Source organism: Homarus americanus, unplaced genomic scaffold (genome assembly GCF_018991925.1).
Source record: "Homarus americanus isolate GMGI-L3 unplaced genomic scaffold, GMGI_Hamer_2.0 scaffold28051, whole genome shotgun sequence".
Taxonomy (NCBI): domain Eukaryota; kingdom Metazoa; phylum Arthropoda; class Malacostraca; order Decapoda; family Nephropidae; genus Homarus; species Homarus americanus.
This window is the reverse complement of record NW_024720144.1, coordinates 826,713-851,077: the sequence shown is the minus strand read 5'-3', so window position 1 is coordinate 851,077 and position 24,365 is coordinate 826,713. Positions and strand designations below refer to the sequence as shown.

General features: G+C 41.6%; 2 protein-coding genes across 4 annotated transcripts; both read right to left on the bottom strand.

Annotated features, from left to right (window-relative positions):
• Positions 1–818: 818 nt before the first annotated feature.
• LOC121860419 lies at positions 819–8,879 on the bottom strand. Of its 3 annotated transcripts, XM_042357570.1 has the most exons (6): positions 8,786–8,879; positions 7,373–7,531; positions 6,132–6,216; positions 5,214–5,335; positions 2,015–2,179; positions 819–1,396 (listed from the first exon to the last, which is right to left on the bottom strand). In XM_042357570.1, the coding sequence occupies exons 3-6, from the start codon at positions 6,195–6,197 to the stop codon at positions 1,198–1,200; spliced, it is 552 nt and encodes a 183-aa protein (XP_042213504.1). In that variant the 5' UTR covers positions 6,198–6,216; positions 7,373–7,531; positions 8,786–8,879; the 3' UTR covers positions 819–1,197. The 3 variants fall into 3 exon arrangements, with proteins under 3 accessions (XP_042213504.1, XP_042213501.1, XP_042213502.1); XM_042357567.1 differs by lacking the exons at positions 5,214–5,335; positions 6,132–6,216 and adding an exon at positions 4,535–5,168; XM_042357568.1 differs by lacking the exons at positions 5,214–5,335; positions 6,132–6,216; positions 7,373–7,531 and adding an exon at positions 4,535–5,168.
• A 2,725-nt stretch (positions 8,880–11,604) lies between these two features.
• On the bottom strand, positions 11,605–14,796 carry LOC121860439. Its single transcript, XM_042357597.1, has 4 exons — positions 14,718–14,796; positions 13,732–14,008; positions 12,373–12,633; positions 11,605–12,034 (listed from the first exon to the last, which is right to left on the bottom strand). Exons 2-4 carry the CDS (start codon positions 13,902–13,904, stop codon positions 11,872–11,874), a joined length of 597 nt encoding a protein of 198 aa, XP_042213531.1. The 5' UTR covers positions 13,905–14,008; positions 14,718–14,796; the 3' UTR covers positions 11,605–11,871.
• Between the last annotated feature and the right edge of the window lie 9,569 nt (positions 14,797–24,365).

Here is a 24,365-nt window from a genome sequence, read left to right as displayed (position 1 = left end):
AGTTTATTGAAAGAACTTGGCAGCCAGAAGGCTGAAAATATACAGTTACATATTTGGGGAATGGGTTTCGAATTACAAATAATATACAAGTAACATAAGTGATATAAATAAGATATATAATAACTAGATGGGGAAAAGCTCAAACTACAGTGCATTTCAACATAGTGACAGTGCAAGGAGTAGTGTTTACTGGGAGTGAATACACTGGTCTATTACAAGTTATTGATAATTTTTACAATGGTTGGGACTGGGCTGTTCTTATAGCGATCAGTTCGTGCACGTATGGGCTGGATGCGGTTGTGGTGTCGAACAGCAATTCTCGGGCTAGGGATCTCAGGTGGTAGTAGGAGCCGGTGTCGAGGATGGTGTAGAAGCTTCTTACCAAATTTGCAGATGAGGTCGTGGTGATGGTCAGTGAGAGTCGAAAGGGTCAGTGTGTCGAGCGCTTCTTGATATGTGGAGTAGGAAGGGGAGAGAATAATCTTGCATGCCCTCTTTTGCACTTTTTCTAGGTGTTTACGTTGTGTGGCATTTAGGGAGGAAGACCAGGTGGGGGAGGCATAGGTGAGCTTGGGAAGTATGAATGTTGTGTAAACACTGAGGAGCTCGGGTGTAGGAACTCCGAGGGACTTCAGTATACAATGAAGGTTTCAGTATACAATAAGGCTTCAGTATCCAATGAAGCCTTCGGTATACAATAAGGGCTTCAGTATACAATGAAGACTTCGGTATACAATGAAGACTTCAGTATACAATAAGGGGCTTCAGTTTACGATAAGGACTTCAGTACACAATAAGGGCTTCAGTATACAATAGGGACATCAGTATACAATAATTTAATCATAAAATAAGGGTTTCGGTACACAATAATTTATGCAGTATACAGTCAGGGCTTCAGTATATAATAAGGGCTTCAGTATACAATAAGGGCTTCAGTATACAATAAGGGCTTCAGTATTATGTAAAGAATACAGTCTATGAGATCCAGTATACATAGATAAACAGACAGACGGATATACAGAATACATGTTGTTTAGCCACTTAGAGACAGACAGGTATGTAGATTACCAGTGAATCAGACACTCTAGTTACCCATTTGGTCGTAGAATAGAATATCAATAAGTCAGTCATTTAAACAGTCAGGGAGTGAGTGAAAGAATCGGTCAATCAGAGAGTGAGTCAGTCGGGTTTATCCTTTCAATTATCATGGGAGGGTGTGGGGGTCTTGGAGGTCTTGGAGGTCAGGGAAGGCTTGGAGGTTTGGGAGTTCCTTTTGGGATTGAAGATATTGAAGATGGAGAAGGGGCAGGAGGGGTAGTGTTTGGCGCAGCTCTCTCGTGCACGACCCACCCGCGCCGCTTCTTTGTACTCCTCCATCACCGCCTCCTCCCGCGGTCTGTTGACAGGGCATTAATGTCACTTAGTCTCTCTCTCTCTCTCTCCATGCATGATTAGGGTTAAGTGGAACTTCTCATAGAGTGCAACTTTTCATAACATTGTCGCCAACGTGGCAGCTTGAAACAGAAAACTTGATATCTTTGACAAGTTCACTGACCACTCAGCCGCAGCTTGTGCCTATATCAAAAAGTTCACACGATGAATATTCCTCACATATGAAGATTAAGGAATGTTCCTTCTTGGTTGACTCAAGCTAGAGCACAGAAATAACATTATCACTACACAAATTTTACATTAGATATTTTTACGCGAGGCGACAAAGTTAAGTTCCAGAATACTGGGAAAGACTAATAGTGTGCCCCAACTGGTGTAAAGTGAACGTATCTACTTTAGGTAGAGCCTTGGGTGTAATTATGATGTTATTTCTGGAAGTTAATTCTGTAATCTGGTTAAGTCAACCTGTTAGGTGCATTCTAATATCTTAAATCTTCACATATAAGAAATATTCGTCTTACGAACCTTGGATATTTTCGCGATCATTATTATTTCCCCTTAGAAATAACTGGCATGAAGACCTACACTTTGTTCACACACACACACACACACACGGACTCACGTGAAGATGGCGGCCAGAAGACTCCCCATGAGGTTCAGTCGAAGAAGTGCTGGGCTCTGAGCGTCACACACCAGTCTCAGGAGACAGGTTCGACCCTCCAGCCCCACGATCGCTAGCGATCCCTCCAGGTGCTGGTACAGTGACGCCTGGTCCAGCCCCACGCTCCTGCACAAGGCCATGGGTAACTGGTCAAATATGCCGTAATCGTAATTGGCCTCAATTCTTATAGATCCCATTGCTAATGTGCCCAGGTGCGTAAGGTCCCTAATCTTGTTGGCCTCCAGTTTCAAGGGTTAGGTTAAGTTGTGGGAAAGTTGGTATATTTAGAATTTGGAATGGGACCCGTTAGACATAGTGCCTATTAGATATGGGGCCTATTAAGATTGAGGTCTCTTGGCGTCTCATCCAAGTCACGTGATGGTGGATGGTGCACCTCAGAGCTCAACGTGTACCGGGTCACTCCCACATCCTCGACCAAATTTTGAGATGTTGGTGTTGACGGTTGTGGTGTGTTCATGATGTGAAGTTGTGGTGTGTTTATGGGATGTGGTTTGTTTATGTGGTGATGTTAATGGTTTGTGCTGTGCCTATGTCCAGAATATTGGTGGTAGTGTTGTGTTGATGTAGTGGTTTAGGTGCTGTGTTGCTGTGGTGGTTCTGTGTTGGTGTGGTGTTGGTGGAGGTGCTGTGTTGATGTTATGGTGATGGTGGTGAATTATGAATGTTTATGACAATTCTAAAAAAAGTATCCCTAGTGGCAACAGGAGGCTGCAGTGTAAGTAAATAATGATTTTATTAATTGGTTCACAGTAAGACAGGGAGTATAACAAGACTGTGTTTTATCTCCATCATTGTATAATATATATTCAGGTTTCTTATTGAGAGGAGTTCTGAGCAACAATGAAACAATAAAAGTTAATGGTAAAGTAATATCAATTATATTCTTCGCAGATGATACTGCTCTTATCACGGATAGTGAAAAGGCGTTATAAAATTTGGTTAACACTGTAGTGGAAAAGGGCGAAGAATATTGTTTGAGAGATAATGCTGTAAAGACGAAAGTAATTGTTGTTACCAAATTGGAAATAGATCGTAAAATATGAATTATGGTAGGTAACGTAAAATATGAATTATGGTAGGTAACTGAAATACACTAAAAAGAGGCATAACTACAATTTGAGAAAAAAGGCTGCTGAGAGGCTATAGGTATATGGTCAGGACTGGTGTATGGGTCAGAAGCGTGGACTCGGAAGACACCAGAAAGGGGTTGGAGGCCTTCGAAATGTGGTGTTATAGGCAAATGTTAGAAATAAGTTACAGTGACAAGAAAACAAATGAAAAAGTACTAACGTTAGTAAAAATTCAAAGAGATATTAACAGAAAAAGAAAAAACTTAAATACTTTGGTTATATTATTAGGGGTGACGGGTTAATAACAGAAATAATAATGGGCAAAGTTGAGGGTAGGAGGGCCAGGGGAAGGCATTAACTGGGATGGATGAATTAAATTAAAAACTGTGTCCCCAGAGAGATAAAAAAAACCCTTAGACGATTGGTAAAAACAGCCCGAGAATGTTTAGAATGGAGAACTGTAGTCGCCAACCCTCAGATATGAGGACGGTACTCTGATTGATGCTGGTTTAATGGTTAGATGTTATGGGGACGCCTGCTCCTGCATTTTTAAGGGATTTTTATCGGCTTCAAGCACAATGCAGGGGGATGCACTTTGATCGTACTAATTGTCAGGTAGCATAATACGTGCCACAATATAACGAAGATAATTCACCTAACGGAAATTAGATATATGGGTGTTTAATACAAAGATGCTCTACCGTACACACTCAGATGGTTAGTATCTAATGAAGTATAGCGCTGTCTCACTTGGTGCACTGCAATAATACCGCAGCCTCAACTGATAGAGAACGTCCAGAGAAGGGTTACCAAAGTGGTGCCGGCACTCAGTCACCTCACTCACCAACAGAGCCTCAGAACGTCTACAATATAAAAAGAAATACAAATATCAGAAGACAGAGGATGGCCGTCCCACAAGAGGTCAAAGCCGCAAGTTAAATAAGCTGTGAACTCTTGGAATAACCTACTGGACAATGTTGTGACAATACCAAGTGTGAATTCCTTTAAGTACAGGCTTGACAAACACCGGGACATAGTCAGGTAAATTCATGAACTCATACAGGGCCAGTCCTTGCTAACAAAGTGTACGGTAACAGAGAACTAACCGACCCCCCGACCGACTAGAAAGCTGACAAGTGATGAAGAGGATAAAGTAACAGAAACATATTACAACACCTTTACCAGCAGTAGTGCCACCATCAACACCTTTACCAGCAGTAGTGCCACCATCAACACCTTTACCACCAGTAGTGCCACCATCAACACCTTTACCACCAGTAGTGCCACCATCAACACCTTTACCACCAGTAGTGCCACCATCGCCGCCATTACCACGCGAGAGTTAACATTTCCATGTGTAACACAGGAGAGCCTACTTCATTGTGTGTACCTGGCGTTGCCCAGTACTACGGGCGATGATGATACTGCGTAAGGGAACTGTTGGCTTCCTCCGGCTGTCGAGTAGAAGGGACTTGGATACTTAGTGCCCTCTGAAGAGTAATGTTGCCCCTTGTTTGGATAGGAAGAATAGACAGCGTCATTTGAGTAATAGTCTTGGCCAGAGACGAAGGAATAGGCAGGATCAGCGGTGTCATATTTAGAGTAATAGTTGGAGTCTTGGCTATAAGAGGAAGAGTCTCCGAAGTCGGTCATTTGGGTCTTGTCCCCGAGAATTTTGTCGAGGAAGATGATGACGGGGATGATAAGGCCGGTGACCGCAATGGGCTTGGTGCCTGCCGTGTTCATGATGGGCAGGTTGAAGAATACTTCAGCCGCCACCAAGGGCCGATCACCCATCTTCACCTGTCTGCGTGTCTTCACTGTCTCTTCCTCTCACACACACCGCCAAAAAGTTCTCTCAGGAACGATCAGCAGTAGTAAGTGCCTTTGTTCGTGGGGCTGGTTGGGGAGAAGCTGTCAGCAGTGCTTAATTTAGTGAAGGTTCATGAAAGGTTCACAAGTGCCTTGGTTAGTGGTGGTGATAGCCAGTCATTCGCTCTTGCCAAGCTGTAAACCGCACACACCTGTAAGAGGAAAGAGAGACAGGTGCGTTAATGAGTGTGGCTCACCTGCCGTCACTGGGGTCGGGGTTGAAGACGGTGCTGAGTTCGATGGCGACCTTTATCACTAAAACCACCGTTGTCACCAGCTCCACATTCTCCTTGCCCTCCACATACACTGGCAGGTTCAACTGAAGACCAAATGGGATTACGGTAGTGTGGCCCTGCCCCTAGCCCTCAACCAAACACTGACCCCTGATAGTAACCCTAAACCCTGATCTGTCCTCACTCCGAGCAGACTTTATTGTAGACTAAGGAGAGGTGAAGTTATAACTGTCTTTAATACTTGGTTCTTATCTATTTCAGACTTTACACTGGACCAAAGAAAGCAGACTACTATGGCCTTAGACCCTGACTGGTCTTTAAGGTTAGTACTCATCCCTTGCCTGTACCCTAATATAGACCTTACTGTTGTGTAGACCAAACAGTGACTCTGAAACTTGGCCCTCACCCCTAACAAATCCCTAATACTGAGCCCTTACAGACTTCGTTGTGCTGTACTGTAGAGTAGTCTACACTTGAGTGGTAGAGGACCTCTGTCCTACCTGTGTGAGGGCTAATGAAACTTAAAATAGACTACTGAAGCTTTGGTCCTGAGAGATTGTTCTAATCAGCAGCTCTGATCCTTGACACTCTCCCTCTCTCATCAGCTTGACTTATACCTCTTGCAGTGATTCACCGTCCTAAGTCTCGGGTCCTAACCTAACTTATAACCACATACTCCACGCCTTACCCCTGGACATTTACTTCTGTACTCCTTAGTCTCAGAGATTAACCTTAACCCCAGTGTCTTCAGAGCCTAAACTCTACAGACTCTGACCTTAGGGCGATACCCCCCTGACCTTACTCCCTGAACTCCCTGGACCCTGATCTGTGACCTGTGTCCATTTCAGTGTGAGGTGGAGGGGGCAGGTAGGGTGAGTGTACCTGGTTCTGAATCACCCAGAGAGGCTTTATGGGCACCACTTCTCCTATTCTGTCCATCGCCTCCATCGCTGTTCGCCGTCAGCACCTGCAACACACCACTTATATACATACACACCTATCGAGGTCACTACGTACAAACATACAATTAGCCAAGCTTCCACCTTATAACACTGGGAGTAGCCGGATATGAGAAATGTGTGTGTGTGTGTGTGTGTGTGTGTGTGTGTGTGTGTGTGTGTGTGTGTGTGTGTGAGTCAGAGTGAATGAGCTGTGTTGCGTTATCTAAGTTATAATATGGCTGTTGTGTGTGATAATGTTTGAGAAAATCATAATAAAACCTTAATTTAATAACCACATAGTAATACTACATGATGAATGTTAGTCAGTACTAGTCAGTAGTCACTACTTGTGTATTTTAATTATTCCAAATGAATGAATCATTAAATGACAGCAATACGTGTAGCCGCACTCTAGTCTGCTTATTTAGTATGTATTAGAGGGTACAGTACACCTTTTCACATATCCGTTGAGACATTGTTACATCACTATTTGACAAATTTCATAACCGAATGACAGAACACATATCGAATGACAATCTAAAATAACTGTTGGTGGTATGTCATTCTCCAATTGTTACATTCTCAAACTATATGTAGACTATCGGTTTATTGTTCACGTCTGTCAACTTCATAACTAATGTCAATCACTTCCGTTAGCATGAACGAACAGTTATTTTAGATTGTCATTCGATATGTGTTCTGTCATTCGGTTACACTTGCCTCGTCTATTTCTCTCTATGGTTACCTGCCAAATGTCAACATCTTTGCCAACTCTGGCATTGAAGTCACCAAGGAGCACAACCTTATCTTCTCTGGGGATAGAGGTAGGTTTGCACTCTGTCAAGGTCGGCGTGAAAAGCCTCCTTGTTGCCATCCTCTGCAATCCCCCACACGCGCGCGCGCTCATGCCACATTTCTCATATCCGCTACTCGGTGTTAAAGGCGGAAGCTTGACCAACTGTACTGTACATAAGTGCGCAAAATCTACCCATATATCCAATTCAAAATAGAATGAAGGCGGAGGAAGAAAAATTTGCACTTAAAAGTATATTAGTTAAAAGTTGCTGACTGGTATGGAAGATGGGTCTCATAGGCTTGACGAGTAGTTTAGATACAGCAAACTGAATACTAAGCATTCAGTAGGCAAGGTGGCAGTGGTGCACTCTCCCGTTTGTCGCTCACCTATCTGTAAAGTTAGATCTCGTTTAGGGTTGACCAGGTCCTCTGAGGGTATTCGGGGCCGTGTCAGGTGAGGTGTTGTGTCCACCCTGACAGTGACTCTCAGTTCCCTTCTTACTCTGACAGTGACACAGTTTCCAGCACTGAGAGAATTTCATTAAGCTGAAAAGGATAGATAATTATTAATATGCAATTACAAAAATCATCAACGCAGAGCAGCAGTAGTGATTATTGTTGGGCTAATTGGTGACTTGTTGACTCAAATAAATGTTTAAACAATTGATTGTATATTAAAGGTACAAAATAGTGCTGCAAGATTAAGTTCTATTGTCTTATTAGTAGACTGTAACATCCCTCACCTCGCCACTAAACGGTCACCATTTAACTCGCTTAGTTCACTTCCTGGATTAATGTAAGCTGCACGTCACACCGTAATTGTGGCATTAGGTGAATTATTCCTCTTTGTACTGTACAGTATATTGTGCGTTTCATATAAATGTAATATGTAACACTAGGCCCAAGTTACTGGTTTTTTGAGTTAACTGTTAAATGCCTACCATAGAACACCTTAGAAAATGTGGATGTTTAGACACGGCAGCAGGAACCGAGCCATGCTTAAAGATGATATTATGCATTCTTTGTCAAATATGTACTACACGAGAAAACACACCCACCTACAGTAACAAACGTACACACGCAACTATCATAAAAGAAATATAATGATATGTATTGTATGTAACATTGCAGTCAGGCTCCGCCCATTCTGGTCCGGCCTCGTGCATATTTGGCTTGAGTAAATCATATCGTTTATCATAGATGCTAACTGGACGTGTAAATTACGTAGACTGTAAACTAATACTGTTTACGGATCCATGTTACAGGGCCACAAGGACACAGTCATATGCGTCCATGGGGGGCACGAGCCTCTTAGCCCCGCCCCCCCCCCCCCACCTGGCCTGAACTTGTCCTCTGTATTTTTATTGATAAGCTATTTCTCTTAATGATCTACCTCCTTCAGTTAGTTTCCTCTTATTAATTTTTCCTGTTTTATTTCTTCTTATCAGTTATATTAAAACAATTCATACTGCCGGGGTCATATTGACTGTGTTGTTACTCCATAATATACTGTGTGATAAACTAGCGCTCGGGATCATGTATTTGAGAGTATCTTTCTAAGCGAAGCCTTTTGAGGAAATGTTCATCCCTGATGACCGAATGACTACCATGTGACCGAACAAGAAAGGTAGTATTGAGTCTTGCTAATAACTGGGGAGCAAGTGGTCCTAACAGTGGCTCAAAGTTGCTTCACTCTGCCGCCCAGTTCACTCTCAGTTATCTTCCAGTATTGTACTGTAAATGGAGACAGGGTGTAACGCTTTAGTCAGAGATATTCCCAAGTAAATAAGTAACACTTACCAGTCAGGACCAAGACACGAGGAGGACCTAGAGTGAGAGATGAAACTCGACTACGCTGATAGTTAACCTGTTCTTGACATCTCCCACACTGGCTCCGCCCATGACACGCTCCGGGCCAGTGAGGTTGTGTCTTTTTATTGGCGCCGCCCATTTTGTGACGTCATAACCAGGTAATCGGTGAGCAGTAGATGAATGTGAAGTGAAATGTTTTTGATTGTTTATGTTATTGTTATATATAATAGTTTTATTATTCTAAAAACTGCTATAAGTATTAATAATAAAAAGAGACATGCGAGGTGCCAAGCGTAAAGGAAGGAACGGTAAAAACAGCGCCAATGTTTATTGTACTGTACGAGTAACTAAGAGCACAAACGTTATTTATAATTGCATTCATTGCAACTTAGAATAATACGAAGTTAAGACAGTTTTTATTTTGTTTATTTGCATTAGTATTTTATTTAATATTATTGGTTTTAATTATCCCTGGGTTTGGCGGAGGGATGCACAACACAACACAAGTGGCACTACACAAGGAATTGTCTTATTTAAAGCCTCACATGACTACAATATATTATTATTATTATTATTATTATTATTATTATTATTATTATTATTACACCCTTAAGCTTTTCACAATACTTATATTAGAAAACAGTTGAATTTTGTTTGAACGAATGAAGAAAGAAGACAAAATCAAAACAACTTTTTCCTGTAGTTGTAAACATTTAAATGAACGACAGGTGTAAAGATGTTCCTCCAGGATTCTCGACATTAGATTCCTACGTTAAATTTTCCCCCCTAAGCCGTCGACATTTCAAAAGAACCATCAAATTGAGAAGTTGTAGACGTGAGGTAACATGATAAGTTCTGATATCAATAGACAAGGGTTACCGCTACTGACATCATTTACACGGACACAAATGATCTATGATTTAATACATACAATGAATTTGATTGTTTTAATGTGTTTATTTAACATTTCCCGTAAGCAAATCTAGGCAAGCAAATTTCTTCCAAACATTTGTCAGGGCAAATGTAAAATATATCCGGTAAGTAAATTTCAAAAGTCAGTTACATATAAAAAGTTCAGTGACATTACAATTACCGCCCTTAAAGTGCCATTTACTGTAAAAAATTACTGTTGACCTAAACTAGTGCTGTATACCCGAAATTAAACTACAAAGTAAAGAATTCGTAAATGCACGAACATATAGTAACAAAACACCATATTTCTGATACCAATAAAGGTGCTGCTTTTGTGCATTAAACCTGAAAATTCTCCTGCCGTGAAATTTCCCTTGTATTTCGTGACAGATCTTAAACATTACCAGACTCAAGACTCAATCTATGAACACAAGATAATAAAAAAACTGAAAAAAAACTCTGGAAATCATAACAAAATGGATTCATATCTCGAAAATCTATTCTTATAAACCTCGTCCAAAAAAGCAATCCTCACCAGTAGTCAGTATTGAATTAAATTGCCAACAGTATATTGTATGGTAAATTTTGATGAACTATTTCCGTATTGGTAGCCCTCCTTTGGACGTTATAGGTTAATTTGCATCCTTTTGCATACGTTGAAGCACTTTCGAAAAGACTTATTAAAAGACGGACCATCAAAGTATGAAGTTAATAGAATCTTCATACCATTCCTACTAGTTTATTTACAATGATCTGAGAACTAGTTTATTCACAATGATCTGAGAACTAGATTATTCACAATGATCTGAGAATTAGTTTATTTACAATGATCTGAGAACTAGTTTATTTACAATGATCTGAGAACTAGTTTATTCACAATGATCTGAGAACTAGTTTATTCACAATGATCTGAGAACTAGTTTATTTACAATGATCTGAGAACTAGTTTATTCACAATGATCTGAGAACTAGTTTATTCACAATGATCTGAGAACTTCAGTCCATTCTCACTTCTCGTTTCAAATAGGGAAATATCTTCGTCACGTTGGAACAAAATGGTGCGGTTTCCCATTTCAATATTAGTACGACCAAGATACTGGACTGTACATCCTCGTGAATTTCCTCACATTGAGTCTCAGCCTCCAGCCTTGTGACTACACTTAAGTTAATGAAGATCGTCCAGACTTGAAATACTTCACAGTCCATTAGATATTTAATTTCCAAGATTAACTTTGTATCATTAGCAAACATTTGTATATATGCAAGAGTGAGTAGCATCTGGTACGTATATCATTTATGAAACAGACAAACAACATGGGCCGTAGCACACTGCCTTGCGGTACACCACTTGTCACGTATCCGGTGGTTTTTTATCACTTAATACACAGTCATAAGGATATATACAATAGTGATTTTTTTAAACTTGTCATGTGGACATTATACAGGAAGAGTAAAGTGACTGGCCCAGTGTCAGGTTCATTAGGGGTTCCAGTGCTTTAGGGGGCTCTAGCCTGAATGACATACTTTTTTCTTTCTTTTTTTACGGGGATTAGCCCATCTGGGCACAGGTCACTGACCCACATCGGGGCCTGGGGGGGAAAATGTAATAATAATAACAGTAATAATAATAATTAGTTAAGTCATAGTTTTCTTGTCATTATATTAAAGGGTTAAGTCATCGTACTCAAGAGTTTAAGTCATCATATTTGAAGGGTTAAGTCATCCGCTTCACATAGACGTGTTAGCAAGGTTTCATTATATAAAAAGAATCCAGAGTTGAGTAATGAATATTGTTTAAGACTTCTGAACCCTGAGATTAATTTCGAGGAACCTAATTGATTTTTTTGCATTTTTTTTTCATTATCATCGATTTTTGGATAATAATATATTATGGAGAAAGGTGACATATGTCTTTATTCGTTTTAGAGAATTTCAACAAATCTAAATTCCAATGTTCACATGGACTTAGATCCCAGCTGTTATGTTCCCTCGTCGTCTGAAGATATGAAAGTTAAATTTCCGCCCAACTGAGAATGTAAGAACTCAGTAACTTTGTGGGCCGTCGACATGGGGATGCCGGCTTCAATTGACCAGAGATTCAACCTCAACTGGAATCATCAGGTCGTCCAAGTGAGGGTGTACTCGAAGCTGCCAGAAGCCCCTTATGATCCCCTGGGCGTCTGACCTGCTCCTAACAGGCTGAACACTGAGAGCGGGCACAAGTAGAACTTATCAGCACAACCATCCATGTGTGACAAGTTGCGACCCACCTCCTGTGCCAGTCTGTACTGTTGAAAGGGTCCACCGCTGCTGCCTTTCCTGGGTCTGGGGGTGGGAGAGAAAATATGGTTATTCTCCACCCGTATAAGATGTATTTCACACCTGTTGATATATTCATGTCTACAGTAACTCAGTTAAACACCCAGAGGGATTCTGGGGCTGGATAAGAGGTGTTGTATTTAAATTAAGGATATGTTAGGCTTCGATAAAGTGTTATGTACTGTTTTACGACTTTACTTGCGTCGGTGAGTATTTGTGTTCATACAAGCATGAGTGTATGTCCACGACCATGTGCATGTGTACTTATGCCCTGGTGAAGGTGTATGTAAGCCGTCTGGTGTATGCGTGCCTGGTAGACCACCTCGCTCTCAGTTGGGACTCACGAGAAGATCAGGGTAAGAACTTCCCCTAGAAGGGTGTGTTGGTGGATGGCTTGGTGCTGCAGCTCACAGATGAACCTCTGTACACAGGATCGACCCTCCACACCTACTTTGCTCTCCAGCAGCTCCTCCACCCATCCCAGCACCCACGCCTGCTCCTCTTCCCACGCCGCCCCATCTTCCACCCACGCCTCTTCATTTTCCTCTTGCCAGAACTCTTCATCAAAGTCTTCGTCTGAAGAATAAAGTCCATTTTTCTTATTTCTGTGAGGGGAAAAAAGAGCCACTGTTAGAGTGTAGTAAACATTAGTATGAGACTACTGTACATGTATCAGGTGGGACAGTTGGGAAAATAGAGAGATGTAGTTTGCAATAACTTACCTTAGTGCACGATAGTACATGTTCAGTGATTCACGGCAGTGTTCAGCAGTGTGTGGTAGTGCTTGGTATTACACCAGACTGTAGTGTGGATGATAATAGACAAGAGAGTTCAGGTCTTATATTGCCATCAAAGAGTTTCTGGGACCAAAGATTCCACTTGAATCCCTCAGATGTGCTGTACACCCAAGAGCCCCACTGCCCTCTGGTGAGTTTTCCGGCAATGAATTGTTGAAACTCCTCAAAAAAATGTCTTGGTACATTTTTTTTAAAGTATGAAGAAAAGTAAGAGAACACGGGTCACAATATATTTGGGTGGCACCGTGGCAGTCACTAAAGAAGCAAAGATATAAGAACGGTCATTTGGTAGTACACTTGTTACCGTGATTACTGTCGATAGTTTGCAGCAAATGTGATCATTCTACAGGCCACAGTGACACCAGGAACATTTGTATTTGTATCCCCAATTTAGGTTCTGTAAAGAGTATGAGCGTTTTGTCCCCCAGATAAGGCTTCTGTGGTAAGTTTAAGGAATATTTGTAATAAATATATCGGTTAACGTATCATTTTATACCCCTTGGTTGTTAGTGTGTGTGTGTGTGCGTGTGTGTGTGTCTTTTGGGGGCGAAGTCAGGAGGATCTCTATCTCCCTGTCTCTAATTTGTTAATTCTGGTGCCTTATGTCTGTCTGTCAATCTTTTGTCTGTCTGACTCCTCCTCAATGAAAATAATTAACCAGAGGAAACCACATATGATATGAATCCCCATGGGCCGCAGATGTGAATTTCGAAAATGAAATGCATTCCAGAAGGGTCCCTTAAATCTGCTTTCTTTGTCACCCTCCTCCGTAGCCAAGGCGACAGCTGCTGTTTATGCACAACTATAATATTTTATTACTGTTGTTGCGCACACATTACTGTACCCATACCTGTTAAGATTCCTAAGTCATAATATAAAGCACAACCCACACCTGTCATCTCTCACCTGCCAAAAAACATGTCTAAATTGAAGATCTCGTCGATAAATATGATCATGGGGATGGCGAGGGTAAAGGTGCCCAGTGAGGTGCCCTCCAGGAGAAGCGGCAACCTCCCTGACAAATTTATACCCACACCATGACGCCGCAGTGTGGCGTCCGTCGGCACACGAAACTCCATTTTTAAGACACGTCTTCACACACCAGGTGAAATATGTGTACGTCTTGGGTATGTCTATTCACGTCTCGCCACAGCTTTACGGGTCTTGATACTCCTACACACACCTGTCCACATAATTTACAGTCAGTGCGATTTGTAACCAAGAAACAAGAATTCATATAAGTAGACACAATCATGAAAACGTGTAGCGAGTTGAGAAGACTGATGTCATATACAGGAGGCGAGTGTCAAGTAATCCTGATAGTCGGTGAAGGTCACAGCTAAAACAATGTACATCTTATAAGAACATAGAATTCCTCCTGCATAACATTAACTGAGATATTTTTTTTCTCAGTTAGCCTTCCACGAAATGTCTCCCGCCAACAGTTTAAGGTGAGGGAGTGTTTGACTCATATTAACTATTAAGATTTTAGACCTAATTAACATGATTAGGACCTGTTAGGACTGAGGCTGCTATGACACCTCGCCTCTCTCATGACCTGGACGTGAAATATAGACATGAGTGTACCTGACCAGCGGCGAGGCAGACAGTCACCACCACTAACCACAAGGGTTAACTGTATGGTGTGTCTGTGAGAAGAAATGTTCCCCCTCCACCCCCCTGAGACATTGATCACTCTGGTACACACACACCCTCAAACACAACACAAACCTATATATGGAAACTATACATTTAGTGAGATGTGCAGTTATATACGATCACACAATCATACACAACCATAAACGCACATACAAACACAGACTTCCGGACATGCATTAACATACACACTCAACTAGGATATAAACACACACACACACACACACTATACTTACCTGTCAGGGTAACACCTTCACGGGTTTCTTCTGCAATGGCATTCGAGTAAGCTATATACTGTACACCAGCTCAATCACTGAATGATGAGCCCGCCAGTCAACACACGTTTGTAGGTGGCGCGATTCTGTGACGTCACTAGTAAACCCCGCCTCTTATGACATCATTGCCGTATGACTCCTCCTACTCGAAATGGTCATTGTTTCAGTGAGGTTAATATAACAGTATAAAAAATTCCTTACACGAGCCACATAGTTTAATAATAGATGTCAGATAGCGGCTCTGACCTGTTTGTCTGTCTCCTGTGTGTACAATCAAAGACAAAAGTCGTGTCGCGGGTTTGTCCGGAGATTAAATATATCTCGTGAAACGTTATGAGAGGGGCCCCCTACCACAAGGCAGAGCGGCACCAAAAGTTTAACCCTTCGGCATATGTCTTCACCAAATTTCACGACACGACTTTTGTCTTTCATTGTACGTACCTGTCAATCTGTGTGTGTATACCTTTAAACATTGTGTATACCTGTCCTCATTTGTGTATACCTTTAAACATTGTGTGCACCTATTCCACGTGTATACCTGTATATATATATACCTTATCCCGTAACCAGGACGAAGGTGAGACTCATTTCCAAGGTAACTTTATTGCTCTTGGGAAAAAAAATCTATACTGTATATGTAATTGTTTCTTTATTGTTGCTTTAAATAAATATATCCAGAGTAGGTTACAGTACTCTTGTTTACCTTCTGTTACAGTGGTATTTCAGTGTGATGATATATTTGGTATTATGTAATATCTTCACCTAATTATATAGGAACATGTTTACTCATGCATGCGGTGTTACAAAAGCAGTTGGAATATCAAGCTTACAGGTGTATAATCTATGTTTATTTGTTAACCTATAGAAGTATCTTAGTTGTGGTTCTGTGTGTGTGTGTGTCTGTGTGTGTGTGTGTGTGTGTGTGTGTGTGTGGTAATATAAAAACAAAGGGGGTAACTATACAACTCCTTTATTTCAATAGATTCTAATATCACACCGCCTATTGTTCGTATAATTATATAAATTTCCCTCCTGGTAGTCTCAGTGTATTATGGAGGTAATTTCAACTACCTTATATACTGTACTGTACATGTTCTCATCTCTTCACTTTGGAGAGGAAATTACCGTTTGGTCTTCGCTATAGTAAACTTATCATTGGTCTGTTAGATTCTTCAGTTCTCTTGTCTTCATCACCTTCCTCTTCTTTGTCCCTCTTCTATCTTCAATTTCCTCTTCACTTACTCTCCCTTAACCCTTGCTCTATGATGAACCTTGACCAACTCTATGGTGAGACGAGACTAGTTCACGATGACACCAGGCAGGGAGAAGAGCTCATTAGCCAAGTCATAAGATGTGTGTTGCTGGTTGACCTGTTCCGGCGGCGGCGACTCCTGGAAAGAGATCAGGCTGGGGTCAATTAAGGTCAAAGGTCAAGGTATGGGAGAAATCTGCCGTGTATAAAGAGGCTGAACTCTTTACAAGCATGTTTCATTTGAATGCTATACATTTCAGAGTTTTCAACACAAAATTCAGATTCTACATACTCTTAAAAATGGAAATCAACACTGAAATCACCTGAACTGATTAATACAATTATTTTTATGCCAACAGGAAAATATGACATCCACCCGTGTGGGCTATTCCCATAAAGAAAAAAAAAAATAGCGGCCATCTTCGAAAATGGCCGCCATCTTGGATTTTTGGTTGTCCAATCAGATAGATTTGATAATCAACTTATTTTGAATCTTCAGCCAATTTTCATACTTACATCACCATTTGCAAGATTACCTCAAAAATTTACACTTACCCGCTCCGCTACGATGCCTATTCTCGGAGGAGGAGAAATCTCTCCTTGGTAGTTTAGTTACCGGAAACAGTGCTATTGAATCAAAGAATACAGATGCGGCGTCGACTCTACGTAAGACAAACAAGTGGAAGGAAGTTACCGAACAATACAACACAAATGTCAAGGGTCAAAGAAGAACGACACAGTAACGGCGGACATGCTGGAAAAATATGAAAGTCAAAGCAAGGAAGTGTATCGTCAGGTGTCAGAATCTTATCCTTAATTAAACAGAAGGGTAATAGTTAAGAACATGGTTCCATGAGTGTCACACCTTTACTTATTTCTGTCCCATCATAATTAAGTACATGAATGTACTTAAAATATAGTTCACAAGTTGTAAGGATCTGTTGACTTTAGTATCATTTCTTTAGTTAGATAATCGAAATTACAGTACAGTACTAAAATTCAGATTGTGGGCCATAGTAATACTGTACATAAATATTGTTACAAATAACTATATACAATTATACTAAGGTAAAGTATTAGTAAATAACATGAACTCTGAGTAAATATACAGAAAAGGTTATAGAAGAACAGAGGCTTAGAATGATACAGAAATGTATTGGGAACAGCAAAATACTGACAATTTATTTATTAAGATGTTAACATCTGCTATCTTGGGTCAGTGCCGTTCGCTTATCTACGGGTCTGTCTTGGATGATAGATCGACCGCCTTCAAGCTGGATTGAAGAGAGGATTGACAGTTCTGACTTCAAATGCCTATCTCGTTTCAGATCATCAGTTGGAGATGCATAGTTATAACTGGCACTAATGCTTATGTCACTAGGGCCACTTAACTCAGTATTATAAGACATATTTATGCATTATTTATTCAAGGTTGTAGACAGAATTTTGTCAGGGATACAGAATGAGAGGTGTGTGGGATGTCGAATTGAAGATAAAACGAAAAGATTTCTCCAGAAGCTTCATGTGAGCTGCCTCTGTCAATTCAGCATGGAGGACACAGGTTGTATTATAATGGTTCTCTTTTATTCTGAGGATGGCGCCAGCTGTATAGTGTGTGTGTGGCCTCGTGTTTACTCACCCAGGGAAGTATCCATACTAATGATATCCTCTTACACGTGTGTCAATGTCAGTACACTCAGACGCTGGATTAGTATTCTGGTTGTGATGCATAAAGTTGTTTTGTTAAATTTGGCTTTAAAAATGGGCAGTGCCGCCTCATTTAGAGTACAACAATTCTGTTTAGTCTTCGAGATATGCCACAACCTACCAATTGGTATAAAACGTTGAAAGGAGTCTATCAAACTAGTACCCAGTGGCGTGCTGGTCAGGTCACCCGGGCTCACTGGTGGAGGCTCCAAATTGACAGCTAACTCACTTAACAAGTACGTAGTGTAGTGGAATCATGTCTATTAAAAATCTGAAGTTGTTTCTGTACCGCGCTTGAGACCACTACGACAACTGCAGACGTGATAGAATAGTTAGTTTCTTTCTTCGCAGCCAATGGATGGAGCTCAGGCGATGCGGGTTACGAGATCGGGGTTTCAGACGCGTGTCAAGGAAGTGGCTCTGAAGGACAAGGGATTCATTGCACTGGCGTCGAAAATCCTCCCACCTCCGCCCTGCAAGATCGTGGAGGCAGTGATCAAATGCGTCAACTTCGTAAAATCAGGAGCTCTGAACCCTCGCCTTGTTTAACCCTTTGGTTATGATGACTTAAACCCACGTGGAAAATACCCTAATGGCCTAAGCCAATGACTACAACACCCTGTGCGTAGTAGGTAGTAGGCAGCTATGTGTAGTAGGTAGTAGGCAGCTATGCGTAGTAGGTAGCTATGCGTAGTAGGTAGCTATGCGTAGTAGGTAGTAGGCAGCTATGCGTAGTAGGTAGTAGGCAGCTATGCGTAGTAGGTAGTAGGCAGCTATGTGTAGTAGGTAGTAGGCAGCTATGTGTAGTAGGTAGTAGGCAGCTATGCGTAGTAGGTAGTAGGCAGCTATGCTTAGTAGGTAGTAGGCAGCTATGCGTAGTAGGTAGTAGGCAGCTATGCGTAGTAGGTAGTAGGCAGCTATGCGTAGTAGGTAGTAGTCAGCTATGCGTAGTAGGTAATAGGCAGCTATGTGTAGTAGGTAGTAGGCAAGATAGGCGGCTAATAGCATCAGTGAATTGAAGTGAGGCGGCTATGCGTAGTGGAGTGATGAGCGTATGCATAGTGGGTAGTGAGCGGCTATGTGTGGTGGGTGATGGTGGCTATGCATAGTGGGTAGCCTATGCATAGTGGGTGATGAGCGGCTATGCATAGTAGGTGGTAGGCACCTATGCGTATTGATGGAGTGGTAACAGCTAATAAGTAGTGGGTAGTAGGCCGCTATGTGTAGTAGGTAGCTGTCGCCAGTGGGTGATGAGCGGCTATGCATAGTGGGTGATGAGCAGCTAATGTGTAGTGGGTGGTGGTGGCTATGCGCCAGTGAGTGGCCTATGCGCCAGTGAATTGATGAGCAACTATGCATAGTGAGTAGTAGGCAATATGCATAGTGGTGGTAAGAGCAGCTATGCGTATTAATGAGTAGTAGGCGGCTATGTAGGTAGTAAGCTATGCGTGTGTGGGTAGTAAGCAGCTATGCATAGTGGGTAGCGAACAGCTATGCATAATGGGTGGTAAAGAGCGCGGCTATGCGTAGTGGGTAGTGAGCAGCTATGTGTAGTAGGCAATATGCGTAGTAGATGATGAAGCAGCTATGCGTAGTGAGTGGTAGGCAGCTATGCGTAGTAGGTAGTGAAGCAGCTATGCATATTGGGTAGTAAACAGCTATGCATAATAGTGGGTAGTGAGCAGCTGGCCGTAGTAGGTAATGAACAGCTAACGTAGTGGTGGTAAGGCAATATGCATAGTAGGTAGTAGGCGGCTATGCGTAGTAGGTAGTAGGCAGCTATGCGTAGTAGGTAGTAGGCAGCTATGCATAGTAGGTAGTAGGCAGCTATGCATAGTAGGTAGTAGGCAGCTATGCGTAGTAGGTAGTAGGCCGCTATGTGTAGTAGGCAGCTATGCGTAGTAGGTAGTAGGTAGCTATGCGTAGTAGGCAGCTATGCGTAGTAGGTAGTAGGCAGCTATGTGTAGTAGGTAGCTATGCGTAGTAGGTAGTAGGCAGCTATGCGTAGTAGGTAGTAGGCAGCTATGAAAGAGGGAGGTACTACCACCTGGGAAGATATTAGAATCATAATGTATTATCTAATGGTAGACCTTGCTGCCATATGGCAGCAGTACAGCACACTGCATTCGTGTAAACAACATTACGTACCCAAACACCACACACATTCCTCACGTAGCCTCTGTACCACAGCACACTCAGGAACACCCGGCAACAAAAGTACGTGGACCCTCACAATGGCCATGGTTGAGTAAAGCGATGATAGATGAACGTGTTTAGTCTGACGTCTCCATGATGAGTGACGAGACCGTAGCATGGATATAGCATGTCGACTATGAAAGCTTCCTGAACCCTTACCTGGCTTTATAACTGAATCACTATAATCGACCTTTTTTATTTGGTAGACAAAGGCGAGGTTTGCTAGATTTCAATGGTAAAATTCGTTCTGTTTCGAGGAGTCTCGAAACAGCGACTCATTAATGCTTACCAACCTTAACGAGAGGAGTTGTGTGTTCAAATCGAATACCATAGTAGCTAGGGGTCCAAGGGTCCACGTACAGTCGTGAACAGAAGTCCTGTCGCCCCTTCTGCTGCTCCACGAACCCTGAGATTCAGACTCATGAATCCGAAGCATTTATGGGCAGAATAATGCACCAGTATCTACTGCTTCGGGTTCATGAGTCTGAATCTCTTGGTTCGCGGAACAGCAGAAGGGGCGACAGGACTTCTGTTCACGACTGCACAGTATATCCCTCCTCCTAGTCACAGGCCTGGCATTTGACATTATTAGGGACCTGCCACTCTTTGCCATAAACAGATAAAATGTACCGGGAACTTTCCCCCCACACACTCATCATTCTCTCACTTTATGTAACTTGACAGAACCTATGACCCTTCAGGCTTTTACGCCCTTAATGTACGAGTCATAAAGGCAAGTATGAACTTTTCATACTTCCCTGTTGGGCGCTGTAAACGCTTCTGCGCTTCACCTTGCACAGGATGTAAGGGGGTGTCCAATAAACTAGCCCCCTCGGGGGCAAATCTGAAATCTGAATCTGACTGCACAGTACCTCTCTTGATGGGTGTACACAGGACCCAGAAATCAAATTAATTTCTTGCACGACACGAAGAAAAACTTTGATGAGTCACGAGTTACGGTTGATGGAGTCAATGAAGAAGAACTTCCTATGTCAACAGGAATCTAAGTTACAGTAAGAAGGGCAGATGACTTAAACATGCTATAAGTTCTATTAATTAATGGGAAGTGTAGCATCACTCCACCCTAGGCGAGAGGGACATATGTCTTGTTCAAATTCAGTTACTTTATATACATATATTCTCTGGGGGTAGATTATACGGGACACGCACTTACGACCCAATCAAGGATGAGCGAGAGAAGGCTTATGAGAGCAGCTGGGTGTGGAGGGAGTCCAGGCTGTGGCACAGTTAGGCATCCAAGGAAAAGTTCATTCTGAGTTAAAAAAATTACTCTATAATTATGCAAGAATAGCATTACTTTGGTATATTAAGACAAGCTTAAAGTTATCAGAGTCTGGTCTCTGGAAGATGATAAAGGCAGTTGAAAAACAAAAATCATAGTTTACGGCACAAAGGAGAAACAGTTGAACATTAGTAGTAGCCGATTAGACTTAATGACCCAGGAAAACCTCGAAATACGTGTGGCCGAGACAACCAAGAGAAAGCTGGTGTGACAATTCTTCGTAAATGTATTCACGTCAGCACCCGACTCAGAAGTACCATCCTTTTCTTGAAGAAACTTGTGACACACTGGACCACTTTATCATAAGAGAAGAAGTCAGTGATGACCTGTGATGATCAAGGTTGATGAACCCTCAAGTTCTGATGCGTTTACCTGAGATCATACACTGCTAACAACTGGTAACTACCGAAGATGAGGATGTCGTCAAACACAGCTCTGTTATTCAGTAGAATAGCCTGGGAATTTCTTATGTCCTCATTTGCAAGTCAATGAGATTTGTCACAAGAGGTCGTGTAATATACGAAAAGAATACCGTGTGTAACGGCTACAACCCGGATGTTTTACACTTAAAAGATTTATAAAGGGCAGACAAAAAATAGCCAAGACAAACACTCGAAATAGGCAACAATAAGGAACATTAAACCGAAAAAAGGCAATAATCATATTACTTTAAAAAATAATTATACTTTACAAATATTTTGTATAATATTACAACACTGTTAGTAAAATAAATGATAGTTAACCAATAAATTCGTTACAAAAATAGCTGGGTTTTTTCGCAGTTAAAACTGCTGTCTCAGAGAGAAAGCGTGCGAAAAAAAATAGTTGCATTTACAGGTGTCCTCATAATTTTTCCGTATCGTAGCCTCACTTGATGTATTTCTCCATAAATATTTCACAGACTTACTTTCCAGTTTCCACAGATGAATATTGGTGTTATCGCCGCTGGCTTCAACTACAGTGCTGGCGTTGCCTTACCCAAACAAACATTAAATTTATCAGTCTGCGACCACGTGCGCCCCCCCACCCCCCCAAGCGACCTGCACGAACAAGAGGCCCTGATTCTGCTGAGTGTATGGTTTAGACTTAGAGGGTGGCGTGGCCGCCTGGCCTCCATGATGCAGATCGCCCTCTCGAGTGATGCTGTGAGGACCAGTCACCAGCCCTCTGTGGTGAACACCGACTCCCAATCCTGGGCGAGTTTTGTGCTGGAACAATTTACACAGTACTATTGTCCCTTGGAACACCATACTGGTTCACATTGACCCGCACTTGTAAGTACAGCCTAAGTGATGACATACCCCTCAGTACTGAAGTATTGTGGACTAATTATGCCCATTCGTTTCTGCCTTATCTGGAGAAATAAGACAATGCGGAATGAAGTGTAACTAAGATAAATAGTTATGAACTTTGTATCATGTCACTATGCTTAATAATCAATTGTAATAAAGATGAAATCGTCTGAGACTAACTAATTATGTATCAGATAGATCACCATGTAATACTAATGAACGCCCTGTTCTCTGCAGGTTTTGACCACATCAATAAATATTGAATGCGTCAAAAGGCGGGTTTCATTCATTCCCTTCGACTTGCCCGTCACCTGAACGTCCTTAACCAAGGCGTTTACAATTGGCATGAACAAATAACTTGCTCAGGTCCAAAGAAATTTGAGATTGCCGACCGGAAGTAGCATATGAAGAAGACATGTACTCTGTTGACCAGTTTTGTCAGCAGCGGCCGCTTTGTGCTTACAAGTCTGTAAATGTTGAGAAACAAAATACTTCTGGTAGTTCAGGAGTTTTCGCACATTTTACACAATAGTTCTGCGGCACCGTCTGTAGACGATAACATTGCTACCAAACTCTCTAAATAAGTGGTTACGTTTTGAAGAAGTATTCACTTTATGTATTATAAGCGAAATGTGTCCAGCAGTGTTTGAAAGATAACAGTACGGTCTAGGCCGCGTACATGTGGCGTACCGGATGTTTTTACACGTACTGTACCCGTCAGAACGGTGCCATTCAAAAAAATCGCTTTTAACATTAAGCAATATGCTTGGTTGAAAGGAACAGGGTATTTTGATTTAAGTTCAGCCAAATAGTAATATAAAAAAAAACAGGAGTTTCTCTTATTAAATAATGATATAAATATCAATGAAAATAGGCATATTAAGACAAAATGGGCAAGTTTATAATAACATTTCAAATATAGGCAAAAAATTAAGATTTATGGCATTTTGCCTGAACATCCAGACTCCAGTAATGTCATATAATGCAACTTGACAACGGCTGAGAAACTTGGACCATTAAAGGAACCCTAAGTGGTGCCTCGCGTGGTAACTGCAAGTAATGGAGACGTTCAGGATGGTGCAGGGGATATAATATGTCCAGTATCGTGTACACATTAAGCTTGTCGTTGTGTGATGTGGATGTACGGTACGGAACACCTTACCTGGGCAGATGGTCACATTTCCAAACGTGTTAACTTTCGAATGATAAGTGAAGCATAGACGCCACACATGACCCAACAAGAAAGCAAAGTACTCACGTAAACAGGAGTGTAAGTATCTCGTCTATGACAGTAAACTGGCCAATAGGGTTACTCTGTAGTATAAGACGTAAGAGACAGGAGCGACCATCCACACCCAGTGTAGCCAGGGACCCCTCAACGGCCCGCAAGATATTGAGTTGCTCCTCACCCAAGTTGCGACGACTGTAGGATAGGAACACCCGGTTACGTCTCTCTGTCCTGAACAACACGTGGTTTATCAGTTGTTCATATCAGCCAATTCAGTACACTTAAATTTGTACCCATACAGTACACCATCAGCAACAAACGAATCCACTTACGCTTCACAATTTTTTAATATATCTGAACACTTATGTGCCTCTAAATTATAAACACTCAGAATTATCCACCTGGTATATAACCTAAAGTATTAACACTCAGAATTATCCACCTGGTATATAACCTAAAGTATTAACACTCAGAATTTTCCACCTGGTATATAACCTAAAGTATTAACACTCAGAATTATCCACCTGGTATATAACCTAAAGTATTAACACTCAGAATTATCCACCTGGTATATAACCTAAAGTATTAACACTCAGAATTTTCCACCTGGTATATAACCTAAAGTATTAAC

Excerpts from the sequence above, each read along its gene's own strand:
- LOC121860419 (XM_042357567.1), bottom strand. The coding sequence starts at position 4,941 with ATGGGTGATCGGCCCTTGGTGGCGGCTGAAGTATTCTTCAACCTGCCC. Across the intron at positions 2,180-4,534 it reads GTAGTACTGGGCAACGCCAG|GAGCGTGGGGCTGGACCAGG; the intron begins GTACACACAATG and ends GGCCTTGTGCAG. Across the intron at positions 1,397-2,014 it reads CTTCTGGCCGCCATCTTCAC|ACCGCGGGAGGAGGCGGTGA; the intron begins GTGAGTCCGTGT and ends CCCTGTCAACAG.
- LOC121860439 (XM_042357597.1), bottom strand. The coding sequence starts at position 13,904 with ATGGAGTTTCGTGTGCCGACGGACGCCACACTGCGGCGTCATGGTGTG. Across the intron at positions 12,634-13,731 it reads TTAGACATGTTTTTTGGCAG|AAATAAGAAAAATGGACTTT; the intron begins GTGAGAGATGAC and ends TTCCCCTCACAG. Across the intron at positions 12,035-12,372 it reads GTTCTTACCCTGATCTTCTC|ACCCAGGAAAGGCAGCAGCG; the intron begins GTGAGTCCCAAC and ends TCCCACCCCCAG.